We start from the raw sequence: 26,162 nt of genomic DNA, 5'->3' as shown, positions 1-26,162 counted from the left end.
TAATATTTTTGTCCTTTATTTTGGCTTTTGGGTTTTTTTTTTACTCTTACTGGTGCATTCAAAACATTATTGGACAGTAGTGTCAGTAGGTATCTTCTTTGTAGTTAAGTATCTTTGTATGTAAAAATCCAGAATACAGCAATCAGACCATTTAAAGAATAAAATGTGACGAAATTGGTTTTATTATGGCTTAAATATTGCTTCAGACCATCCACTTTTTTACACTGATTTTAATGAAAATGTTTATAGTTTCAGTGCTCAACATAGTGTTTATCATGTAAACACATGCACTTTTTCATGTTCAGAAAGTTTTTTAGGTCCTTGTATTACTCCAGATTTTATCAGGAATGGCTCTTAAATTTTTTCAAAAGCTTTTACACTACATCTTGATATAATCATTGTTTTTAATCCTTTAACATAATGAATTGGCCGGGCGCGGTGGCTCATGCCTGTAATCCTAGCACTCTGGGAGGCCGAGGTGGGCGGATTGTTTGAGCTCAGGTGTTCGAGACCAGCCTGAGCAAGAGTGAGACCCCGTCTCTACTAAAACTAGAAAAGAAATTATACGGACAGCTAAGAACATATATATATATGTATATATATATTTTATATATATATAAAATTAGCCGGGCATGGTGGTACATGCCTGTAGTCCCAGCTACTCGGGAGGCTGAGGCAGGAGGATTGCTCGAGCCCAGGAGTTTGAGGTTGCTGTGAGCTAGGCTGATGCCACGGCACTCACTCTAGCCCGGGCAACAGAGTGAGACTCTGTCTCAAAACAAAAACAAAAAAAACCATAATGAATTATTTCAATAGATTATTTAATATTGAATTATTCTTTCCTTTCCATAATGAATACTGCCTTAAAAAAATAATTCTCTTAGCTTGCTCTCTTTCTTTCTTGTTTTTAAATCTGGTTTTTATTCTGGGTAGCCTTAAACATCTACAAAAGTAGACAGAATATACAATAGTATGATGAGTCTCTGTACAGTCCATCATTCAGCTCCAAGTTATCACCCAGTGTTCAGTCTTGCTCTATGTATAGCCTTTCCACGTCTACTCTCCTCTATAATTTTGAAGTATATCTCAGACATAGTATTATTTCATCCATAAATATTTTAGTATATATTTTTAAAAGATAGGGGCTTTTTTTTTTTAAACACAGTCTCACTCTGTTGTCGAGGCTAGAGTGCCGTGGCGTCAGCCTAGCTCACAGCAACCTCAAACTCCTGGGCTCAAGGGATCTTCCTGCCTCAGCCTCCCGAACAGCTGGGCCTACAGGCATGTACCACCATGCCCGGCTAATTATTTCTATTTTTAGTTGTCTGGCTAATTTCTTTCTATTTTTAGTAGAGATGGGGTCCCTCTCTTGCTGAGGCTGGTCTCAAACTCCTGACCTCAAGTGATCTTCTCACCTCGGCCTCCCAAAGTTCTAGGATTACAGGCTTGAGCCACCATGCCCTGCCAAAAGATAGGGACTTTAAACAAAAGAAAAAAACCCACAATACCTAAAATAACAAGTATCCTGTCAGTGTTCAATTTCCAACTATTCGTGTGTGTATGTGTGTGTGTATGTATACAATCTATGTGAATAAGGATCCAAAGTAAAGTTTACATTACAGTAGATTGATAGTCCTTTAAGTCTCTTTGAATCTGTAGATTCTGCCTCCATATCTTTTTTTTTCCCCTTACTGTTTATTTTTTGAAGAAACTAGGTCATTTGTCCTTTACCTCATGTAGTTTCCCGCTGTCCGGATTTTGCTGATTGCATCCCTGTAAAGTCATTTAACATGTCCTTGTCATCTGTATTCTCTGTAAGTTGATACTGGTGTATTCTTTTAATATGCTGCTGGATTTATCTTGCTACTATTTTGTTTAGTATGCATGTATATTAAAGGATGAAATTAGTTTTTGATTTTTTTTTGTTTTTTTGTTTTTGTCTTAGGTTTTAGTATTAGGGTAATGCTACATGATAAATAAGCCTTCCATTTTTATATGTTCTAGAGTGATTTGGGTAATTTTGGAAAGTAGTTAAATATCTTCCAACAAAATATGTATTACATAGTTTGTATAGGGAATCTGTATCTAATTTTCAGGAGCAGATCATTTCAAGCTTATTTTACTGAAGTAGCATAACCCTGATATGAAAACCTGATAAAGGTAGCAGAAACTGACTAATTGTGTAAAGATCCAAAATACAGCAATCAGACCATTTAAAGAATAAAACATGATGAAATTGGGTTTATTATTGCTTAAATATTGCTTCAAACCATCCACTTTTTTCAGCCCCACTGCCAGAAACCTAATTCACGCCACGGTCATTTCTTCTCTTCTGTTGGTCTCCCTGCCTCCAATTGTGTTCCCCCGCAGATTCCTTCTCTGTATTGCAGTTCTGTTTAAAATACAGTCATGATCATGATAGTCTCATCAAGTATGTATTAAGCAACAACTCTGGGCCATTTGCTGCATTAAGCACTGGAGGATACCTGCCTTTATTGAAAGTACAGTCTAGTAGGAGAGATAGATAATCCTAATCACTAACGAATACATAATTAAAAACTGAAAGAAGTGTTCTGAGGGAAGGAAATCATGGCTATAGGAAAGAGTAAAACAAAAAAAAACTGATCTAAACTAGAGATTAAGGAAACATCACTCTTGAAAAAGTGATATTTGTGGTGAGAGCTAAAAAATGTGTTTTAGATAAGGCAAAATGAGATAGAGTAGCAGTCTCAAAATAGCAGGTATAAAGGCCCTGTGGCAGGAGAGAGCATAGACTATGCCAGGAACTTAGAGAAAACAGTATGGCCAGAGAACACAGGAATGATATGGGATGAGCTGGAGAGATGTTTAGCAGGGCCATACCATGCAGAGCCTGGCAAGCCTCATCAAGCATTTTTATTTTTGGCCTAAGTTCATTTGGAAGTTATCAAAATGGTTTTGGTTTTGTTTTTGTTTTTGAGACAGGGTCTCGCTCTGTTGCCTGGGCTAGAGTGCAGTGGTGTCACCATTGCTGAGTGCAACCTCAAACTCTTGGACTCAAACGACCCTTTGCCTTAGCCTCCCTAGTAGCTGGGATTGCAAATACACGCCACCATGCCCAGCTAATTTTTTATTTTTTGTAGAGACGGGTCTTACTATTGCCCAGGCTGGTTTCGAACTTTAGGCCTCAAGCAATCCTGCTGCCTTGACCTCCCTAAGTGCTAGGATTATAGGTGTGAGCCATTGTGCCCCGCCCAAAGGTTTTGATCAGAGTTAAAGATGAGTCAAAGAACTGTAAATTCTTACAGATAGTTAATAATTATATTTAAACAAATATCTACTGTAATAATTGATTTTCACTGGGAAAAATTGTTTAGATAAGTACATGTTTCTGAAAACAGATCATCTTTTTTTGTGCCACATATTCTTGAGTTTAATAATCTAAATTCTTATCGTGTCACTTGCTCTTTGAAGATATGGTATGGAGCAAGAACACTGCATTTTAATTAAGGAGCTAGATGGAGAATGAAAACCCTGCAATCATAAAAAGCCTTGATGGTGATGCAGTGAAAGATTAAGGGAAATATTTATGAAAAAGAGTTTATAAAGGGAAATAGTTTTATCAAAATGATCATTGAAGGAAAACATTTTAAGTGTCTTCTCATTTGAAGAGCTGCTGAATTTATTTTTCTAACTTGTTTCTATTTGTTTGCCTTTGTAGGAGAGTAGTTATTTTAATGGAATTAAAAGTTTTGAAATCAGCTGAAGAAGTTGGATTAAAGATTGGCAATCCAGTGCCCTATAACGAAGGTAAAATGTTTTTTTATAGGTTGTAGCACTCAATTAAATACCTCTTTATAGATCTGGAATTCTACCTTTTGGATTCAGTTTGACTTTTTAATCTTAATAAAACAATAGTGATTTGGGGGTCTAAGAACCAGATTATTCTGTCAGTTTTTTCCAATACTAAAGAAATGATGTATGAAGAAAGGAGGGAATAATTAGAGAATGTGATGGACAAAGATCCGCTTATTGTTGAGAAATGTGTTAAGATTTATCTTATATACACTTTTGGTTTTAAAAAGTGTGGAACATATAATCTATAGTTCTTTGATAGCACTCACCACACTGATAATTTTTAGAATTATCTGTGTTTATTGTTGGGCTATAAGTAAACTTTGTGAAGGCAGAGACCGTATTTGTTCTGTTCTATTTTTGTATCCCTAGTGCCTAACGTGTAGTTGGCCCTTAATAAGTCTTTGTTGCATTGAATTGAAAATATAATGTTATTTAACTGTGATTATTTCTTATTGGTGAAATTACCAACGATTTTATTTTCTTATGGAAATACATAAAAAAGCACAATGAAATCAGAAAAACTCAGGAGAGATAATTATAGTCCTAGAGAAAGATAAAAATAATTATCAAATCACTGGACCCATAACAGAAGGCTTGTTTGCCCCTCTACCAAGTCCAAATAAAAATAAAATTAAAACCTCACTTTACACCAAAATTAATTCCAGATATATTTTTAAGAGTTAGAAAATAAAATCATCAAAAATAATAAAAACAAAGAGGAAGTGGCTACATAAATGGATTGGAATAATTCACAATGAGTATTTGATTATATCAGAATAAAATTTATATATTAAAAATAGAAGCGAATGTAAACAAACTGGGATAAAATATTTACAACTGATAGGATTAACAAAAGGTTAATATCTTTAATATTTACTGAATTTTTTACATGCCAAGGAAGAAAAACTCCAATAGCAAAGCAGACATTGGAGAAGAATAGACTGTCCACTGTAGGAGGAAAACAAATGGCCAATACATAAGAAAAATTGTTCAGCCTTACCGGTCATCTTTGTCTTGTTTCTGATCTTAGGGGGAAAACATTCAGACTTTTACCACTAAATATTATGTTAACTGTGGGTTTTTCTTAGATTTTTTTTATTAGATTGAGTAAGTTTACTTCTATTCCTAGTTTGCTGAGAATTTTTATCAGAAATGGTAGTTTTGTCAAATACTTTTTCTGTGTCTGTTGATGATCATATGGTTTTTCTTTTTTAGTTGTTTAATATGGTAAACTACATTGTTGTTTTTTTTTTTTTTTTTGATATAGACAAAGTGTCACTGTGTTGCCTGGGCTAGGGTACAGTAGTCATCATAGCTCACTGCAACTTCCAACTCCTGGGCTCAAGCCATCTCTTGCCTCAGAATCCCGAGTAGCTGGGACTACAGGCACATACCACCATACCTGGCTAATTTTTTTTTTTTTTTTTTTTGAGACAGAGTCTCACTTTGTTGCCCGGGCTAGAGTGAGTGCCGTGGTGTCAGCCTAGCTCACGGCAACCTCAAACTCCTGGGCTTAAGCGATCCTACTGCCTCAGCCTCCCCAGTAGCTGGGACTACAGGCATGTGCCACCATGCCCGGCTAATTTTTTCTATATATATTTTTAGTTGTCTAGATAATTTATTTCTATTTTTAGTAGAGACGGGGTCTCGCTCAGACTGGTCTCGAATCGTGACCTCGAGCGATCCACCCGCCTCAGCCTCCCAGAGTGCTAGGATTACAGGCGTGAGCCACTGCGCCCGGCCTAATTTTTTAAAAAATTTTTTGTAGAGACAGGTCTTGCTATTGCCCAGACTAGTCTCAAACTCAAGCGATCCTCCCACTTGGGCCTCCTAAAGTGCTGGTATTATAAGCATGAGCCACCGTGCCCAGCCCATTGATTGATTTTTGAATGCTAAACCTACCTAGGATTTCTAGGATAAATCCATGTTATTATGATGTGTTATCCTGTTTCCATATTGTTGAATTTGATTTGCTTAATCTATTTGATTTAGGAAATCTACTTGATTTGATTTTGTTTAGAATTTTTATATCTGTATTCATGACAGATGTTTTTCTGTAATTTTTTTGTCATGTCTTTGATTTTGGTATCAGAGTAGTCCTGGCCTTATAGAATGAGTTGGAAAGTGTTCCCTTTTAAATTTTCTGCAAGAGCTTGTATAGAATTGGTCTTATCTTCTTCCTTGAAATGTTGAGTAGAATTCACCAGTGAAGCCATCTGGGCCTGACGTTTTCTTTGTGGAAAGGTTTTAAACTAAAAATTCAGTTTCTTTAACAGATACATACAGGGTTATTCTGGTAATCTATTTCTTCTGAGTGGGCTTTAGTAGATTGTGAGTTTCAAGGAATTTAATCATTTAAGTTCTTGAATTTATTGGTCTATGTAAATATTCTAAACACCCAATTGTCAGATGGATAAAAAAATATAATACTCCCTTATTATCTTTTTAGTGTCTATGGAATCTGTGGTGATCTCACCTCTCGTTCCCGATATTGGTAATTTGTGTTCTCTTTATATTTTTCCTGATCAATTTGACTAGAGGTTTATCTATTTTATTGATCTTCTCAAAGAGCCAACTTTTGGTTTTACTGATTTTTCCTCTTGCGTTTTCTATTCTATTGATTTAAGCTTTTGGTCTTTAATATTTTCTTTCTTCTGTTTGCTTTGGGTTTTCTATGTTCTTTTTCTCATTTCTTACGGTAGAAGCTGAGTTCACTAATATGAGATCTTTCTTCTCCTGTAATATAGGCATGTAGTGTTACAGATTGGTCCCTAATTACGGCTTTAATGGCATCTAGCAAATTCTGATATGTTCTCATTTTTATTCTATTCACAATACTTTCTAATTTCACTTTTAATTTCTTCTTTGAGATCATGTTATTTAAAAGTGTACTTGGTTTCCAAATGTGGAAACTTTTCTAAAGATCCTTTTGTTACTGATATCTAATTTAATTCCACTGTGATGAAACAACATTTTGTATGACTTGAATCCTGTTAAATGTATTGAGTCTTATTTTATGTCCCATACTTGAAAAGAATGTAAATTCCTTTGGTAAATTCTGTGCATACTTGAAAAGAATGTGTATTCTATGTTGTTGGGTGGAGTGTTCTGTACATGTCAGTTAAGTCAAGTTGGTTGATAGTGTTATTCAGTTTTTCTGTATCCTTACTGATTTTCTGTTTACTTGTTCTGTCAGTTCCTGAGAGAGCGATATTGAAATCTCTTACTGTAATTGTAAGTTTCTCTTTCTGCTTGCAGTTCTATTAGTCTTTGCTTCATGCATTTTGAAACTCTGTTATTAAATGTATAAACATTTAGAATTGTTATGCCTTCTTCGTGAATTGACTCGTTGATCATTATGAAATGACTTTCTTTATCCCTGGTGAAATTCTGTGCTTTGAAATCTACTTTATTATTAATATAGCCACGTTAGCTTTCTTTTTATTAGGGTTAGCTTGATGTATCTCTTTCCATCTTTTTATTTTTAACCTTTTATGTCTTTATATTAAACATGTGTTTGTTGTACGTAGTATATAGGTGGATCTTGCTTTTTTGTCCAGTTTGATAATTTCTGCCTTTCAATTGGGGTGTTTATTTTTTTTTTTTTATTTTATTTTTTTTTTTTGAGACAGAGTGTCACTTTGTTGCCCGGGCTAGAGTGAGTGCCGTGGCATCAGCCTAGCTCACAGCAACCTCAAACTCCTGGGCTTAAGCGATCCTACTGCCTCAGCCTCCCTAGTAGCTGGGACTACAGGCATGAGCCACCATGCCCGGCTAATTTTTTTTTTTGTATATATATTTTTTAGTTGGCCAGATAATTTCTTTCTATTTTTAGTAGAGACGGGGTCTCACTCTTGCTCAGGCTGGTCTCGAACTCCTGACCTCGAGCGATCCACCCGCCTCGGCCTCCCAGAGCTAGGATTACAGGCGTGAGCCACCGCGCCCGGCCCCAATTGGGGTGTTTAGACCATTTTTTTTTTTTTTTTTTTTTTTTTTTTTTTTTTTTTTTTTTTTTTTGAGACAGAGTGTCACTTTGTTGCCAGGGCTAGAGTGAGTGCCGTGGCGTCAGCCTAGCTCACAGCAACCTCAAACTCCTGGGCTTAAGCGATCCTACTGCCTCAGCCTCCCGAGTAGCTGGGACTACAGGCATGTGCCACCATGCCCGGCTAATTTTTTCTATATATATTTTTAGTTGTCCAGATAGTTTATTTCTATTTTTAGTAGAGACGGGGTCTCACTCAGGCTGGTCTCGAACTCCTGACCTCGAGCGATCCACCCGCCTCGGCCTCCCAGAGGGCTAGGATTACAGGCGTGAGCCACCGCGCCCGGCCTAGACCATTTATATTTAATATAGTTGTTGATACAGTTAGGTTTAAGTCTGTCACATTGTTCTTTGTCTTTTATTTGTCCCCTCTGGTTTTCTTTTCCCTTTTCTCTGCTTTCTTTTTGATTGAGTATTTTTTATGATTCCTTTTATCTCCTTTGTTGGCTTATTAACTGTAATAACTGTTTTGTTATTCTAGTGGTTGCTTTAAGATTTAAAGCATGCACTTTAACTTATCATGATCTATCGTTGAGTGATATTATATCGCTTCATGTGTAATATGAGAATCTTCCTTTACTTCCTTCCCAGTCTTTGTTGTATGGTTGTCAAACACTTGACTTTTTCCTGTTTTATAAGCCACACAAAACATTGTTATTTTTGTTTAAACTGTCAGTTATCTTTTAAAGAGATTTAAATAATAAGAAAAAATCATATATATATATACTCATGTAATTGCCATTCTGGTATTCGTGATTCCTTTGTCTGGGCCCATTTTTCTTTTTTTCTTTTTTTTTTTTTTTTGAGACAGAGTCTCTGTTGCCCGGGCTAGAGTGAGTGCCGTGGCATCAGCCTAGCTCACAACAACCTCAAACTCCTGGGCTTAAGCGATCTTACTGCCTCAGCCTCCCCAGTAGCTGGGACTACAGGCATGTACCACCATGCCTGGCTAATTTTTTTATTTTTTGTAGAGATGGGGTCTCGCTATTGCCAGGCTGGCAAATTTGGAAATTTTTTGGCCATTATTTCTTTTTCTTTTCTTTTCTTTTTTCTTTCTTTCTTTTTTTCCTTCCTGAGACAGAGGCTTGCTCTGTCACCCTGGGTAGATAGAGTGCAGTGGTGTCATTGTAGCTCACTGCAACCTCAAAGTCCTAGGCTCAAGCAATCTTCTTGTCTCAGCCTCCCAAGTAGCTGGGACTCCAGGTGCGTGCCACAACACCCGGCTAATTTTTCTTTTTTTAGTAGAGATGGGTCTTGCTCTTGCTCAGGCTGAGCTTGAACTCCTGAGCTCAAGTGATTCTCCCACCTATTCCTCCCATGGTGTTAGGATTACAGGCGTGAGCCACTGTGCCTGGCCAGCCATTATTTCTTAAATATCTTCTGCCACTCCCTGCCTCCTCATTTCTAATTATATGTATACGAGGCTGCTTGAGGTTGTCCCATTGCTCATTGATGCTTTTTCATTTTTTAAAATTCTTTTTCTTTCTGTTTCATTTTGGATACTTTCTATTGGTATGTATTCAAATTCACTAGTCTTTTCTTAGGCAGTGTCTAATCTGCTTTTAATCCTGTCAGATGTATTTTTCTTCTCAGATGTTGTAATTTTCATTTCTAGATTGATTTGGGTCTTCTAATATATCCTCTGTTTCTACTTAATTTTGGGGACATACAAAGTACATTTATAATACTTGTTTTAGTGTTCTTGTCTGCTGATTCCAACATCTCTGTCAGTTCTGGGTGTTTCAATCAGTTGACAACCCCATCACCACCATATGGACCATATTTTCCTGCTGCTCTTCATGGCTGGTAATCTTTGACTGAATACCAGACATTGGGATTCATACCTTTTTAGGTGCTGGAAACTTTTGTAATCCTGTAATAATTCTAGAGCTATTTTCAGGGATACACTTAAATTATTGGGAAATCGTTTGATCTTTTAGGGTGTTGTTTTGAGATTTGTTAGGTGGGATCAGAGAGCCACATTTATTTTAGGTAGGTCTAGTTATTCCCAACGCTGAAGCAAGACCTGTCAGAGTATTCTACTTAATGCCTCATTATTATGAGATTTTCCATTCTGGTGGGTAGAAACAGGTACTACTTCTAGTTTTCCGTACGCACCAGGCACTGTGCCCCTGGCCCTCTCACATGACACCCTGGCCTCAGATAGATTCTACACATAGAGGCCGGCCAGTACTCTGCTGAGTACTCAACGGAAACCCTCCACGATCTCTGAATTTTTCTCTTTGCAGCTCTTTCTTCTCCGCTGCTCTGTCCTGTAAACTCTAGGTGTTGATCTCCCCAGACTCTCAGCTCCCATATCCTCACTCCAGCGGTTCCTCCAGGCTCACTGCTTGCATCATGGGCTGGAAACCCTCAGGGCAGCCAGCTAGTGGTGGAGTCCTACTTTGTTCCTTGTGTCACAGCGACCACTGTCCTTTATTGCTTAATGTCTAGTGTCTTAAACCGTTTGTTCGTTTTTGGGTTACTTGAGGTGGTAGGGTAAACCTGGTCTCTGTTACTCCATCTTGTCCTATACATAGTTTTAAAAGTCAAATGTTTTTGCAAGGTGTGTATTTAAAAAAATAAAACAGCATTCGCCTGCCTTACTCTTCTTTGGCTTCTGATTCCTGTCCAGAGGCTGGCTGCTTCAAATCTTACAGCGGCTTCTGTGTTTATTTCCATATTCCTAAACAACACATTTATATTGCTCCTTCTTGATTTTTCAATTTAAACATTTGTTTATTGACTTTACACTATGGAAGATTAGAATGTAGCTCTATTACACCTCTCCTCTCCTTGCTGTCCAGATGGGAGATTAGATGTCTATATCAGATTAGATCACAATTTAAATGACCAGATTTAAATTTTTCTATGAAACATATTCTTGTTTTGTTATAAATTTAAATATTTTTCCAAACACTTGTGGGAGCCTGTTTTCAAATGGTTTTTATATTTTCATTTTTATAATAATCAGAAAAACAGGTAATTTTGTTTTAATTACCCAAATTAAATTTTAAAAATTTATTTTGAACAGAGCTAATTTTTGAACTAAATCTGGAGTCACTAAGAATATTTGGAAAAATTTATATGTAAATTATGAAAAAGACATGTTTAAAGAATGTATTGAATAATTTTGCTTAATAACTTAAATAATTAACTATACAGCTTATTAGCTATTTTAATTACAAATGTGACATTAAGAAATATAAAATTGACTCTTAGCTGGTCAGCATAAGATGCTGGAAGTTATATATGTGACTTATTTGATGTCTTCCACTGTGTATTTCCTCCTCTTTCCCACATGATTTCTCAGTAGGAAGTTAAGTTTGATCTCAGAGAAGTGGCTGTTCCTATAAAAATTAAACTGTTTCTGTTGCTCCCAATAGGAAAAGGATTAGGTGATTTCCACTGAAGTATATACTCTTAATTTAAACTTATCAAACATAGTTCTTCAATTTATCCTTAACTTTTGGTATTAGTAGGGCTTTTGCTTAAGGACAAATGGAGTTGAACCCAGTAAGTCTTGTGCTGGAGGTGAATGGCATCCTGTCTTTGTTCCCCTGCCTGGGGCTCAGTCCTGGCCTTTGCCTAAGTGAGGTTATGGAAAGGAAAGGAAAGCTGGAGAAGCCCAGGCCTTGAACCTTAGGAGAATATTCAGCACAATCACGGAAAGTAAGCACTAGAAGGAGCTATTTTAGAGATCAATTGATCGGTTTTTAATCACAAAAAAAAAACAAAAAACAAAGGTGGATGAGGTAATAAAGTAACTTGCCCAAGGTCATACAACAAGTGAGTTGCTTCAAGAAATGAGAGTCGTTGTTCAGGATTTCCAAAGACACTTTCCATTGTATCCAGGCTTTTGAAGATTCACCTTCATACCAAACTTTTTGCCTACTGTGAAAATTGTATTGAAGTACACAGATTGTGTGAGTGAATCTATTACAGGAATGTTATATACCTAATTGAAGTTATCTCTATTTCATATTGATATATTTATCCATTAAAACTTGTATAATTAAAAAAACAGAAATACATTTAAGAGAATCAGACATCTGTTTTCTCTAATAATTTTGTTTTAATTTTTGAATTCATAACATAGTTACATGATTTCAAAAGTCAAAACTACAAAGTTATATATATATATATATTTTTTAGACAGAGTCTTGCTCTGTTGCTGGGGCTAGAGTGAGTGCCGTGGCGTCAGCCTAGCTCACAGCAACCTCAAACTCCTGGGCTTAAGGGATCGTACTGCCTCAGCCTCCCGAGTAGCTGGGACTACAGGCATGCGCCACCATGCCCGGCTAATTTTTTTCTATATATATTTTTAGTTGGCCAGATAATTTCTATTTTTTAGTAGACACGGGGGTCTCACTATTGCTCGAACTCCTGACCTTTAGCGATCCACCCGCCTCGGCCTCCCAGATTGCTAGGATTACAGGCATGAGCCACCGCGCCCGGCCACAAAATTATATATTTAGAGAAATCTTACTCCTACTCCTGCCTCCCCCACCCACTGTCACTATAGGCAACAAATTTTAATGGTTTCTTTTTATCCTTTAGGTGTTTCTTTATGCAAATATAACTAAATACAAATAGTGTATATTCTCATTTCATACTCTACTTTGGCTACACAAAAGTATACTATGTGCACTATCTTGTCTCTTTTTTAATCCTTTTTAAAAAATTTTTAGCCTAGAGATATTTCTGTGTACTTGATTATGCTTAGAAATCTTTCTCTTTTTTACAAAAATAGTTATTCTCTGTTTCTTTCTTTTAATTGAATATTCTGTTGCATGGCTGTTACATATAGTTTATTTAACCAGCCCTCTGTTGGTGGATACTTGGGTTGTTCACAAGCTCTGGCTATTAAAGTGGTTCATTGAATAACTTCATACCTATGCAGGTATGGGGCAGAGAGGACGTGGTTGCCAGAGTGAGATTGCTGGGTCAGTGGGTAACTATCTGTGCTGGCTAAGATAGCTAGATTCTCCTCTGTCGATACCTTTCATTTTGTGTTCCACCAGCAGCACATGAAAATGCTAGTTGCTTCACAGCCATGCCAACAGAGCATGTTGTTAATCAATTTGATAGATGAAAAATAGTATCTCAGTGTAGTTTTTAATTTGTATTCTGAGCAAAGTTGAGCGTCCTTTTAAGTGTTTAAAGGCCTTCTGGTTTTGTTTTTGGTCTCTGTGAACTGACTATTCTTATATTACTCATTTTTCTTTCAGGTTGTTTGTCTAAGAGTTCTTTAAAAAGTTAGGAGGATTAGTCCTTTGTCATTGATATGAGTTAAATCTTTTTGACTTTGCTTATGGTGTTTTGTTTTGTTTTGTTTTGTTTTTTTCTATGTGACAGTTTTACTTTTGTGTAGTTGAGTTTGCTGATTATTTTTGATGACTTCTGGATTTTTTTTTTTTTTTTTTTAGAAACAAGGTCTCACTGTCACTCAGGCTATGGTGAAATGGCCTGATAATACCTCACTACAGCCTCGAATTCCTGGGCTCAAGGCATCCTCCTGCCTTAGTCTCCGGAGTAGCTGGGACTACAGGTGTACACCACCACACTTGGCTAATTTTTCTACTTTTTGTAGAGACATGGTCTTGCTATGTTAATCAGGCTGCTCTTGAACTCCTGGGCTCAAGTGATCCTCCTGCGTCAGCCTCCCAAAGTGCTGGGATTATAGGCATGAGCCACAGAGCCCAGCCAACTTCAGAATTTTAAGCCATAGTTAGAAAGGTCTTACTCACTCCACAGTTATTAAGGCATTCACCTATGTTTTATTCTAATACTTGCACAATTTCAGTTTTTACATTTAAATCATTCTTGGTGCTTCTGTCTTACTGTTGTAGTTTCTTGATTTGTGGTGTTTTGGCTTCACTTTCACATAATTTAGAACTTGTGATAAGATGTCCCCTAAAGATGTAGTTTGTATGTGGGATATGTGTGTGTGTGGGGGGGATATTGATTCTTGTTGCTCTGTATGGTTTTTAGAAGTGAGAAGATTTGGGACGAGACTATTACCATGCTCTTTCAAGAAATGGAACCTGATAGGTATTATTTTTTACTTACACAAATTATAGTAATTTGATGCTTTAAACTGGAGAGGGAATACTGGAGCCTATTAGGTACAATTCTAAATTGGAACATCACATTTGTTTCACAGCAGTAAAGTTTTGTTAAAATGAGTGCATTGGTTATCATATTTTTAGCTTTTAGGAAGGGGAGCTAAGACAAAAGCAGGGCTTTCTGAAATCTTTGGGTGCAGTAGGGACAAGGGAAAAGTGATTGTGCCCAACTTTATCACCTTTTGCCAGGTTTCTTATTTTTTTATGTTGTGTTTAATTGAATGGTTGCTTTGGACATTTTGTGTTTCAGGGACAAAAGTGTTTGCGATAAAGATGGAGGTGAAGGTGTTGAAATATAATTATTACTTGGGGGTCAGAAATATACGGCTATGGAAAAAACTTCTTTATCTCAAAACATAGTTCCACTGGCCCTTCCCTTTCTTCAATATCTGTTAAAGTACAGAGGGATGAGAAGATTTTGCTGTTCAGGATTATTTACTATTAAATTTCATTGTAACCAGATAGGTGATACATTGTTACTTGCTCCATCATGGAAATGGCTTTGTTATAGTGATTACTACCTTACAGTGTATCACAGCAGTGGTTTCTAATTCTCTATTGTGAAAATAGGGAACCGTGTGTTAGGTGGCCAGTAAAATAAGTTGACTAAAAACAGCCCAGAAATAGACAGGAATTCCAAAATGTGCATTGAAATTGTCTTATGGTACAACTACCACGTTAAATAAAGATATTTGTAGAATTTTCAAAGTGTGAGAAATAAAACTTCAAACATAATTCATGCAATCTTGAGCTGGTTGATTTTAAATCTTCCATAATATTTACCTTTTGTTTTTGGACACAGGGTCTCATTCTATTGCTTGAGCATGAGGGCAGTGGTGTGATCATAGCTCACTATAACCTCAAACTCCTGGGCTCAAGTGATCCTCTTGCCTCAGCCTCCCAGGTAGCTGGGACTATAGGCATGCGCCACTACAGCCAGCTAATTTTTTTATTTTTTATAGAGATTGGGTCTGTGTTGCTTAGGCTGGTCCCAAACTCCTGACCCCAAGTGATCCTCCCTTCTCAGCCTCCCACAGTACTGAGATTACAGGCGTGAGCCACCACAGCTGATCTTTACCACTACAGTTTCTGTCAGTATATATATATTAGTTTTATGTACCTATACTATTGCTAACAATATTTTCCTTTGACTAAAATTTGTTACACAATACTTAGTTGTTAGCATTATTGAAAGATATTAGTCATATTTTTTTCAGCTTAATTCTGTCCATTTTCTGCCAATAGGAAATCGTAATTATGGGAATGACTCGTCTGTATATTCTTGGTAGTTGTTAAGAGAGCACTTACTCTCGGCTGGGCACAGTGGCTCAGGCTTGTAATCCTAGCACTCTGGGAGGCCGAGGTGGGAGGATTGCTTGAACTCTGGAGTTCGAGACCACCCTGAGCAAGAGTGAGACCGCATCTCTACTAAAAATACAAAAAATTAGGCAAACAACTAAAAGTAGAAAAAATTAGCCTAGCATGGTGGCGCATGCCTGTAGTCCCAGCTACCCAGGAGGCTGAGGCAGGAGGATCGCTTGAGCCCAGGAGCTTGAGGTTCCTGTGAGCTAGGCTGACGCCAGGGCACTCTAGCCCAGGCAAGAGAGTGAGACTCTGTCTCCAAAAAAAAAAAAAAAAAAAAGAAAGAAAGAAAGCACTTACTCATAGAAGCTGAGTTTTTGTTGCTTTTATACTCCGTTTTCTGTTAGCTAATTTTTCTCTGCCAGTGGCTTACTTACTATTGTATTTTATTTTGTTTTGTTTTGGTTTTTGGAGATAGAGTCTCACTTTGTTGCCCAGGCATGAGGGCAGTGGCATGATTGTAACTCACTGCAACTTTAAAATCCTGGGCTCAAGTGTTCCTCCTGCCTCAGCCTCCCAAGTATCTGGGACTACAGGTGCACACAACCATGCCCAGCTAATTTTTCTATATTTTGTAAAGATAGGGTATTGCTGTGTTGCTCAGGCTGGTCTCAAACACTTTACCTTAAGCCATCCCTCCTGCCTTGACCTCTCAGAGTGCTAGAATTACATGTGTGAGCCGCCTTGCCCAGCCTCACTTACATTATAATGACAATAAAAATTGATAGGTGTGAGTGCTAGTAACTGAGGAGCTATAGAGTCTGCTTTGAAATGTCCTGTTAATATTTCCCTCTTAGGTCAGAGCCAGTGATACGAAGCTAGCACAGAGCTAAAAAGTCTAAGAATGGTGGTATTGACCCATCTTTCTGGAATGGTTTGATTTGTAGGTGGCATAAAACAGAAGATTATCAGTTGAGTCTCTGTATTACTGCTTTGGGGTATAATTTTAAGTTTTAGAAGGATTTCTATTTAGCTATAGACTGATGTATTTCAAGCCTTGTGGTCAGCTTTTGTGGTACAGTGCATTAACTGAAGGGCAATTGTTGCTGTTTAGAACGTGCTAGGATTCTTGCTGTCCATTTGGTTCAGGGGTGTCTCTTGTGCCAGATTTACATGTGGTCCAAAGCAAGAGTTAAGTATTGCTCTAGTAAATGGATTAGTAACTTTTCCAAATTACCAGATACTATGGTTATTAGTTATATTTTATTATATATAACTAGAGTTATGGCTGCCAGAGTTATAATTAGTTATTTACAATTAAAAATTAACTGGATGGTGGTGAAGTACATGAATCTAGTCACACAAACCTGGGTTCAAGATTAGGTTCTGCTTCCCAGCTACGTAACCTCCCTAACCCAGTCTTCTCATCCATTAAAGGGTATAATAAGAGTGTCTACATCATAGAGCTGACAATTACTGTGATAATGTACCTAACCTAGTACTGGATGCATAGTAAGTACTCAAAAAATGGTAGCTATTGTTAATATATATTATAGGACTTAATTAGAGACTTGTGAAATATATTGTATTTCATTGAATCTAAGAATCCAATGATTATAAGACTGTACCATTATATTATGCACTACTAAAAAGAAATTTTAACATTAATTTTATATGTCAAAATGTGAAAAAAATGTACATCTTAGAATAGGTAAAACAAGGGTAAGTGACATTTTAAAAAATTGTAGTAAAATGTACCTAACACAAAATTTACATTTAACTACTTTTAAGTGTACAGTTCAGTGACATTAAGTCCGTTCACACTGTTGTGCCACTGTCACCACCATTCATCTCCAGAACTTTTTTATGATCCCAAACTGAAACTGGACCATTAAGCAATAACTCTCCATTCCCCACTCCCACCAGTCCCTGGTAACCATTCTACTTTCCATCTCTGTGAATTCTGTCTCTTTGTGAATTCTAGGTACCTCCTAAGCGTTACTTTGTTATAGAAATTGAATATATGTGATCATCAAGATCTAATGACCATGTCCTGTTCAACAAGATACTTAAAGAAGCAGGCATAATAGTGAGGAAGGGACTTTCTAGTTTAGATAGTTTGAGACCATAGAAGAGAAAGGAGCTAGGGTAGAGTGTAGCTGGGGTTTGTATGTTTTTACGGTTCCTTTTTTTTTTTTTTTTTTTTTTTTTGAGTCAGAGTCTCACTTTGTTGCCCGGGCTAGAGTGAGTGCCATGGCATCAGCCTAGCTCACAGCAACCTCAAACTCCTGGGCTTAAGCGATCCTTCTGCCTCAGCCTCCCGAGTAGCTGGGACTACAGGCATGCACCACCATGCCCAGCTAATTTTTTCTATATATATTTTTAGGTGGCCAGATAATTTCTTTCTGTTTTTTAGTAGAGACGGGGTCTTGCTCTTGTTCAGGCTGGTCTCGAACTCCTGACCTTGAGTGATGCACCTGCCTTGGCCTCCCAGAGTGCTAGGATTATGGTTCCATTTTTGAATGTTTAATTCTTGTTTATTCTTCTGTGTATAAGTCATGAAACAGGTAAAGTTACAATTTTATTTTTGCCAACCACTTAGTCCCAATACTGTTAACTGAGCAATTCATCTCTTTCCTACTGATTTAAAAAAAAGCTTCACTGTAGAATTTCAGACTGTTCCTTCATGAGACACATTGTAAAAGAAAAGCACTTTTCTTGTGCAATTTTGTGTGACACTTGGTAAATTCAGAGATAATGGAAAAGCCAAAATATAAACACAAAAATCTCGCTGGAAATAATCTAGGTTCTTTTTCTATGTAAATAAGTCTCTCAATTTTCTGTGGGAAGAACTAAAGAGTAAACAGTTCTATTTACCCTATTTAATTTTATGCTAAATTTGTTTTACTCTCATGGCACAATTGCTTCTCATTTAGTTGTGCCAGTTAAGAGTAATATTGGCATAAGTAAATTAAATTGATGTGTAATATGCCCATTTGAGTTAGGACCTTGGAAAACCCAGCAGGAACATGAACTTCGCAATTGAAGAAGACAGAGACAGGGTGGCAAGCGGGACGCTTTTGTGGCTGTGGTTACCGTTTTTGTTCTTAGGGTACTCTAGGAATTTTTTGAGCTGCCGTTGTGTGCTGCAAGCACCCTTGCTGAGCAGCCCAGGTTGACTTCTGCCTTTAGAGCCAACCACTAAGGCAAAATCAAATTCCATAAATCTGTTATTTTAAAAAAATGAGACATATTTTACCGTTTTAACATTCTTGAACTTCATAAACATTTGTATAAAAGGTGAAGGGCAAATAAATATCCTCATAGTATGGCATTTCTTATTTTCTGCTTGAGAGACATGTTCATTTCCCCTCCTTTCCTTTTAATCTTCCTGTTTCCTTGACACACCTGCTTCTGAACTCCATTCTCATCTCATCCTGCTGTGACAGTTCACTAGCACTTCATGGTACCTAAGACTCTTTCAACTCTTATTTTCCACCAACTGTCAGTTGCAAAATAAGGTTGCTTTGTTTGGGAGGAAAAGGGTAGAATCCTTTCTGAATGTCTCCTTTTCCTTTGAAGCAGGAGCACTTCAGAGACAATTGAACTGCTTTTAGGTTTTTCTTACCACCCAGCTTTTTCTTCTGATTGATCCTGCCGTGAACACAGTTCTGTTGATGACATCGATTTGTTGCTATGGAAATAGTGGTAATGTCACAGATTCAGCCTGGTGACTTTACTGCAGGTTCTTGCAGGAGAAATGGGCAAGGCTTTAGGGGAGAACCTCATTAAAACTGAAAGCTATCAATTATAAGCAGGTGAAAGGTAAATGGAGGCAACCTTTTGTGTAACAAAACCAAAAAATGAACTCCTAGCAAATTCACTGCATGTAGTTGGACACCTCAGCGTGAATTCTGACCCATGAGAGTCCTTGACAAAATAAACTTTACACTTTCCCATAGTAGTTCTTTTACTTAAGTTTAAATCTCTTAACCCAAATTATTTGCACTAAAATGGCCTTTTCCGTTTGATCTTCAGGACATGGGCAGCAGCAAGTAGTTCCGTCTCCAGTCTCAGCAGCCAGTCCAGCAACCAACAAGCCCCAGCCACAGAATGGGAGCTTGGGAATGGGTAAGGTCGCTTCATGAGGACATGGGTTTATTGTGTGTGTTGAGCTTTTGAATAATGTTCTGAAATTTAATCTGAGACTAAAGGGAGTTTTCAAATGCCATTCATGGCAGAGTTGCATCTTGCAAAGATTAATTCTAGTTCTTATTGTAGAGTATGTAATTGAAAAAATGATTAAAGATAGTCTTTTAAATATATTTAACAATAAGCCTTTTTTTATCAGAATGATATGCTCTTCTATGTTAATAGTTTATCCAGTAGTTTCTCACATCTTTAGGTTGTGTACCCTCTGACTTCCTGTGAATTTGCATACCTTTTCAGTCCTTGCCTGTTAACTATCTAGGATCCACTCACTACATTTGGCTTGTCTCTCCCCAAGTCTCCCATTTGGGCCCTCATGCGTAGTTTATATTGGTCATAGGTTCTACTTTTCAGTCTCGTGGATGAGAAATAGTTTCTTCTTTTAACTTTCTCTGCAGGGAGTCCTGAGAGGCCCTAATGGAATCATTTTGTTTACTTTCTGGCCTTTGCTGTGGGAGCCTCTTGATCTGGGAAGTCACCGTTGAAAATTATGATTTGTAGAATGTAGCTGAATTTATTTTTAGAGGTCCTTTTTTCTGTCACAGCTTCACATACGCCTCCTCTCTTCCCCTCAACTATTAGTTTCTATTTTTCAATGCTGAAATTCTAGGAAAAGCAAGGTTAAGACGTCATTAATGTTTCTGTGAAACTTTCAGGACATGTGACTTTTCCCCCATTGGTCTTTGTTTTTATATACCTTGCAGTATCTATCTGTCTCCCTTTATAAGTGGACCTATTTATATACAGCTCTCAAATTATGTATTGTTGAAGGGGGGTGGTAGAAATCACTTCCTCAGGACAAAATACAAATAGGACGTTATTCTCTCCCTCCATCCACACACTTATTTTTCTGGCTGTCTATCTTTGTCTTATGTTGAAATTTATTATTAAAAATCAGTTACATTCCCTAAACTAGGTGGTGAAAGAAAATGAACTGGATGTGTACTGAGGGGAGCCTATGCAGCATGAAACAATTGGTTGAATGGATGCTTATGTGTGTGTTGTTTTATAAAATTGTACATAATGTATTATGTATGTGTATACACACACATATTTTACAAAGCACATGTGCTTCCTTGCATAATCTTGGGGTAATTATTAATGTGTGTGTATGTGTATTGGTCTCTGCTGACTCCCAGTTAGAATAGAAAATTTTAGAATCTGGGACATCCCTATGTATATTTTTTACTAAGTGCTACAAATACCTAGAAGAGTGTGGTACGTGCTGTGGAAACGCAATAAATAAATACTGGATAAATGATGTATTTATATTTTTAGCCAGATTCTATTCTCAAGAAATGTTTTGGCGTAGAAGGTATGAAATCATTGAACTAAATTATATTTTCTGGATTTGGAGATTGAAGCTTTATAGATATAGTGTGTGTGTAAAGGAATCCATCTACTGAATAATTTTAATTCTCTAAGCAGCACGGCAACTGCTTAGGTTTGGCTAAAGGAGGCAGAAGAGTCATAGTGGCCAGCTACCTACATATCTTGACCAAACACTGGTTCTTGTCCTTTGTGCCCAACTGAACACAGTCCTACAGACTTCCTTCTAGACTTCTTAGTCCTCTGGACTAGTTGAGAACTGAGAGTTTTCTGGGGCTATTTTGAGGTAATATTAATATATTTGTGATAGATATCCTTTACCTCAAGATGGCTTATCCACTAGATCCCTTACCTCCTAGCCTTGCCTTTTGCGTTTTTTCTTGTATGACTGATGACTTGCTGTAAGTTTTACCAGTCAAGAAAGTTGATTTTCTTTCTTTGACCCATTAGAGAAACGTTTAAGAGGGTGGACCTCAGAAACAGCAGCGTCTGGATTCATTACCATTATTATCTTGACCTCAGGCCTTAAGTCAGCAAATATAATAGTGGACTTCTGTGTGCCCAGCCTTCATTCTAGATTGCTTTTCTAGCCTCCTGCTTCACTCTCTGTTTGATCTGCATATCTCTTGGATACTAAAAAGGAACACTTTGCCTCTCAATCTTGTATGATTTCAGGTTGTAGCACCTCAATAATTGAGCATTATTACAAAACTTATTGTAAAAGTTCACTAGAATAATGATTGTCCTTTTTCTTTGTGTTTGTTTTTAAAGGTTCCACTGTTTCCAAGGCTTATGGTGTCTCAAAGACATTTGGAAAAGCTGGAGGTACCAGTCTCTCGAACACTTCTGGGGGCACACAGGCCAAGGTGGTGCCCATTGCCAGCCTCACTCCATACCAGTCCAAGTGAGTTGTTGCATAAGATAAGTTCAGAGTGTACTTACAAAAAAGTGTAAGGAGTTATTTATGCATGAACTTCAGAGTCACCACCACATAAAATGGGTTTCCTCTTTTTTTTTTTCCGTGAGGTAGAGGGGATACAAATTGTAGCAACCTTTCACTCTTTTATCAACAAGAATGGCAGCAATAGCAATCTGCCGTAGACTATGAGGGTTCCTTCATTTTGAAAGTATTTGAAATTTAAAATATTTAATGCTTATAGAATCAGTTGATAGTCTTGTGAGTAAAAATAAATATTTGTGCTAATTCAGAAGGCCTTTCACCTCATATAAATAGGTGACTTTTAGTCTGTGATTTAATTGGCTAAGATACTCTATACTGTTTGTATTAACCACATTAATATACCCTGAGCGTGTATTTCTTTTATATGACTTTTTGCATTAAAAAGCAATTTTTTTTTTTTTTTTTTGAGACAGAGTGTCACTTTGTTGCCCGGGCTAGAGTGAGTGCCGTGGCGTCAGCCTAGCTCACAGCAACCTCAAACTCCTGGGCTTAAGCGATCTTACTGCCTCAGCCTCCCCAGTAGCTGGGACTACAGGCATGCGCCACCATGCCCGGCTAATTTTTTCTATATATATTTTTAGTTGTCCAGATCATTTATTTCTATTTTTTTAGTAGAGACGGGGTCTCACTCTTGCTCAGGCTGGTCTCGAACTCGTGACCTCGAGCGATCCACCCGCCTCGGCCTCCCAGAGGGCTAGGATTACAGGCGTGAGCCACCGCGCCCGGCCTAAAAAGTAATTTTTAAAAACTAATTTGAGCAGTTGAAAGTTAGTGAGTTCTTTTTTCACAGTTCTTTCAGGTATATTTTTATTTATTCTTCAGTACTTTGTAATATCGGAAAAATATTTTCCCCTGTGAAATTATAACTAATGTGCCCAGCGCCTACGTTTAGGATGGGCACCAAGACTGCATCTTGGATCTCGTGCCTCCTTTTTTAGTGGCCTCTCTCCAAGGTCATACTGCTTTAATGTGTTTTCTTTTGGTGGCCCACACATCATGTTCAGTGTAGCTTTGTATTTATATTCAGTGTGCATTAGAAACGAGACCGAAGTTTGACACCAGTTATATCAGTTCCCATAACTGAAAATAGTGGCAAAATATAATTGCTGGTATTACAGCATTTTCTAGCTTAGAACCTTTCATTAAGGGATATTGTTGCCTTGGTGATGCCTTTTGGAGAAGGGAGAGAGTTTATAAATTTACTTATTTGACAGGAGAATGAGTTAGTGTGAAATCATCTTGCGTGTTTTACTGTTTGCTTATTCTGTAATCTGTCAAACCTGCGTGTCATCTTGGGGTTTTAATTAGCTGGATTAAAATACAGGTAACATTGAAAAATGGAATATGCATAGGATAAGAAAGGCCATATGAAGATGATTTCTTACTTGATCTTTTCCAAGTAAGACTCCAAACACTAATACAATCCTTTTTTGGTTTTTAGGTGGACTATTTGTGCTCGTGTAACCAACAAAAGTCAGATCCGTACCTGGAGCAATTCCCGAGGAGAAGGGAAGCTTTTCTCTCTAGAACTAGTTGATGAAAGTGTGAGTATTTGTCAAGTGGGGAGGTAGCAGTAGTGGACTCATTGAGAAGCAAAGGGCTCAAGCCCTGCAGGCTTGTGAGGTGAAAAGTAATAGTCTGGAAAGAAACATGATGGTTATTGCAATTTTCCCCCTGTTGTAGACTTTTGATGCTGTTTAGGGGTAGAAGGTTAAAGGTCCTAAATAAATCCTTGATCTTAAATGAAAACATTTGTAGCAATAGACATTCATTTTCTAAATATATAAGTAGCTCCATGGCTAGGAGAAATCAGAGACGCTATGTCTGCTTTGCTGGCAGGCTTAGGTGAAGCCCCAGGATGTAGTATCTGCTCAGGAGCAAGGCGCAGCTTTGGGCCACAGCAGGCGGCCTGCAGCAGCCACCTTGCTAAGAGCACTTTCTGTGCACATTCTCTATATGCTCTGCTTAAACAAAACCATGATGATGAGACGAAGAACTCCAAGCTGTGGAATCTTGACAGTCTTGATAGCTGCTTGTCTGTCCATTAGTTTTGTTATAATTCCTAAAATATACTTCACACATTCTTTTCAAACTGCAGCATATTTCTTATATGTTCAAACCTCCAAGAAGGCGGAAAAAAATAGTTGCTTTTTTTTTCCTTTTTTCATTTTTTGGCAAATGGTTGTAACACCCCAAATGTTTGTGTCATGGCAGAATCAATATCAGAACCTAATTTCTTACAAATTATCAGTCTAATCTACAGCAGTTGGCTAAAATTTCAGCCATTTATTTTTCTTATCCATCCGTAGCATTTTGACTGACAGAAAAGTAAAAGTGAAAAATCACAAGCAACTTGAAAACATGACTTGTTATAGCATCTTTGGCAGTGACTCCCAAATATGAAGTAATCCGTCACTTAGCACGCAGCCGCAAGGGAAGCTGGTGAATCATCTCAGTTCATCGTGCTTCCTCGTGGGCTCCAGTCGTGTCACTCAATATTCAAAGTTTTTTTGTTTTTATTGTCAGAATATTTAAACTCGTTGTTGGTTTTTGTTTTAAGTTTCTAACTTGGAGTTATTAAAGCATGATTACAGGATCAGCTATTTGAACTTCTCTTGTTTCATCTGGCTAATAACGTGAATGTGTGACTATAAAGTGTATTTCTGAGATGTCTGTAGGCCCTGTGGGGCCCATTTGTGCTTGTGCTGCTGCTCTAAGGGTGTCGTTTTGATGCTCCAGTGCCCTGTGTATACTGGTCAAACTTGATGTTGAAGGCCACAATCCTGACCTGCTCTCCCATGCTTCTGCAGGGTGAAATCAGAGCTACAGCTTTCAATGAGCAAGTGGACAAGTTCTTTCCCCTTATTGAAGTGAACAAGGTATGTGGTAGCATTGATTTTAGAACTGACACTGTCCAATGGTGAAGTGAGAATTAGGGGACTCTGGTCCAGTGGAGGGGGGTGTGATGGTAGAGGCTTTTTATGTCCAATTTGATGACTATCCCACATTCTATGGCTTGGCAGGTGTATTATTTCTCAAAAGGTACCCTGAAGATTGCTAACAAACAATTCTCAGCTGTTAAAAATGACTATGAGATGACCTTCAGTAACGAGACCACTGTCATGCCCTGTGAAGATGATCGTCATTTACCTACAGTTCAGTTTGATTTCACAGGGATTGGTGACCTAGAGAGCAAGCCCAAAGACTCACTTGTAGGTAAGTCTGCATATGAGAACAGAGTGGTGATTACTAGTTTTTGCAGTGTATAGGGGAGGTATAAGAGTTAAGTGCTTGCCATTCAGCCTTTGGTCATGTTATAATGGGAGCCTTCACTATCTCCTGCTGACACTTTGTGCATGTGTTTTAGACATAATCGGGATCTGCAAGAACTATGAAGATGCCACTAAAATCATAGTGAAGTCTAACAACAGAGAGGTTGCTAAGAGAAATATCTATCTGATGGACACTTCAGGGAAAGTGGTGACTGCTACTCTGTGGGGGGAAGATGTAAGTACTTGCATTGTGCAGTCAGAGTGTGTACAGAAAGAGCTTCTTTAGGGTTGTCTTGTCCTGTGAGTTATGGGGCTTTGGCATGTAGGTGTGCTGTTGAGCGAATATTTGAAAGCCTTTATTTTATTTCTGTGAGATTTGCTATTATTAGACAATGCTATTATTTAGTGAAATGCTCTTTCCTCTAACTCTAGGAAAGTAGTGATAGATTAGTTTCAATGTGTCTCTGAGCAAATTCTTGTGTGTGAAGTCTGTCTTGTATAAATTTTGTGTATGTTGATTAATTCATTCTACTGTTGACTGTTTTCCTTGTTTTCTATAAAAATGTTCTGTGTTCTTTCTGCCAGTGACACTCGTATATGTTTGGTGTTTATTTTACAGGCTGATAAATTTGATGGCTCTAGACAGCCTGTGATGGCTATCAAAGGAGCCCGAGTTTCTGATTTTGGTGGACGGAGCCTGTCTGTACTGTCTTCAAGCACTATCATTGTGAATCCTGACATCCCAGAGGCCTATAAACTTCGTGGATGGTAGGTTTCGTGGGGCTAAACAAAGGGTTATTTGAGCCTGGGCTTTGAGAAGAGCTGGTTACAATCAGTATGTGAGCTTTCTGCCAAGCAGAAGGATGCGTTACTGAATGAAGCAGTTCCTGTATTTCTCGGAGGCATTTGGCCTTCTGAGAGGATGGCTTTAAAGCCCTTAAACTGACAAACCTGTAATCCCATGACAAACCTAGAGAGTCAGAGGAGGCAATTAGAATGTGTGTGCTGCACGCTGACCTCAATCCTGCCGGCGCAGGGTATGGCCAGGCTTTGGCAGCTGTGTGCGCTGAAGGACTCTAAGC

General features: G+C 37.8%; 1 protein-coding gene across 2 annotated transcripts in view; it reads left to right on the top strand.

The window, feature by feature from the left end:
- The window catches only part of RPA1 (replication protein A1), a 57,877-nt gene that overhangs the window by 16,616 nt on the left and 15,099 nt on the right, over positions 1 to 26,162 (top strand). Inside the window, exons 5-13 of one of the 2 annotated variants that reach the window (XM_045526135.1) lie at positions 3,701 to 3,789; positions 6,287 to 6,331; positions 19,348 to 19,440; positions 21,619 to 21,751; positions 23,250 to 23,352; positions 24,619 to 24,687; positions 24,832 to 25,024; positions 25,176 to 25,315; positions 25,700 to 25,848. In XM_045526135.1, coding sequence (XP_045382091.1) covers positions 3,701 to 3,789; positions 6,287 to 6,331; positions 19,348 to 19,440; positions 21,619 to 21,751; positions 23,250 to 23,352; positions 24,619 to 24,687; positions 24,832 to 25,024; positions 25,176 to 25,315; positions 25,700 to 25,848 — 1,014 coding nt within the window. The remainder of the gene's footprint in view (positions 1 to 3,700; positions 3,790 to 6,286; positions 6,332 to 19,347; positions 19,441 to 21,618; positions 21,752 to 23,249; positions 23,353 to 24,618; positions 24,688 to 24,831; positions 25,025 to 25,175; positions 25,316 to 25,699; positions 25,849 to 26,162) is intronic. The other variant, XM_045526136.1, reaches the window with a different exon arrangement.

Source organism: Lemur catta, chromosome 15 (genome assembly GCF_020740605.2).
Source record: "Lemur catta isolate mLemCat1 chromosome 15, mLemCat1.pri, whole genome shotgun sequence".
Taxonomy (NCBI): domain Eukaryota; kingdom Metazoa; phylum Chordata; class Mammalia; order Primates; family Lemuridae; genus Lemur; species Lemur catta.
This window is presented reverse-complemented; position numbering and strand designations above follow the sequence as displayed.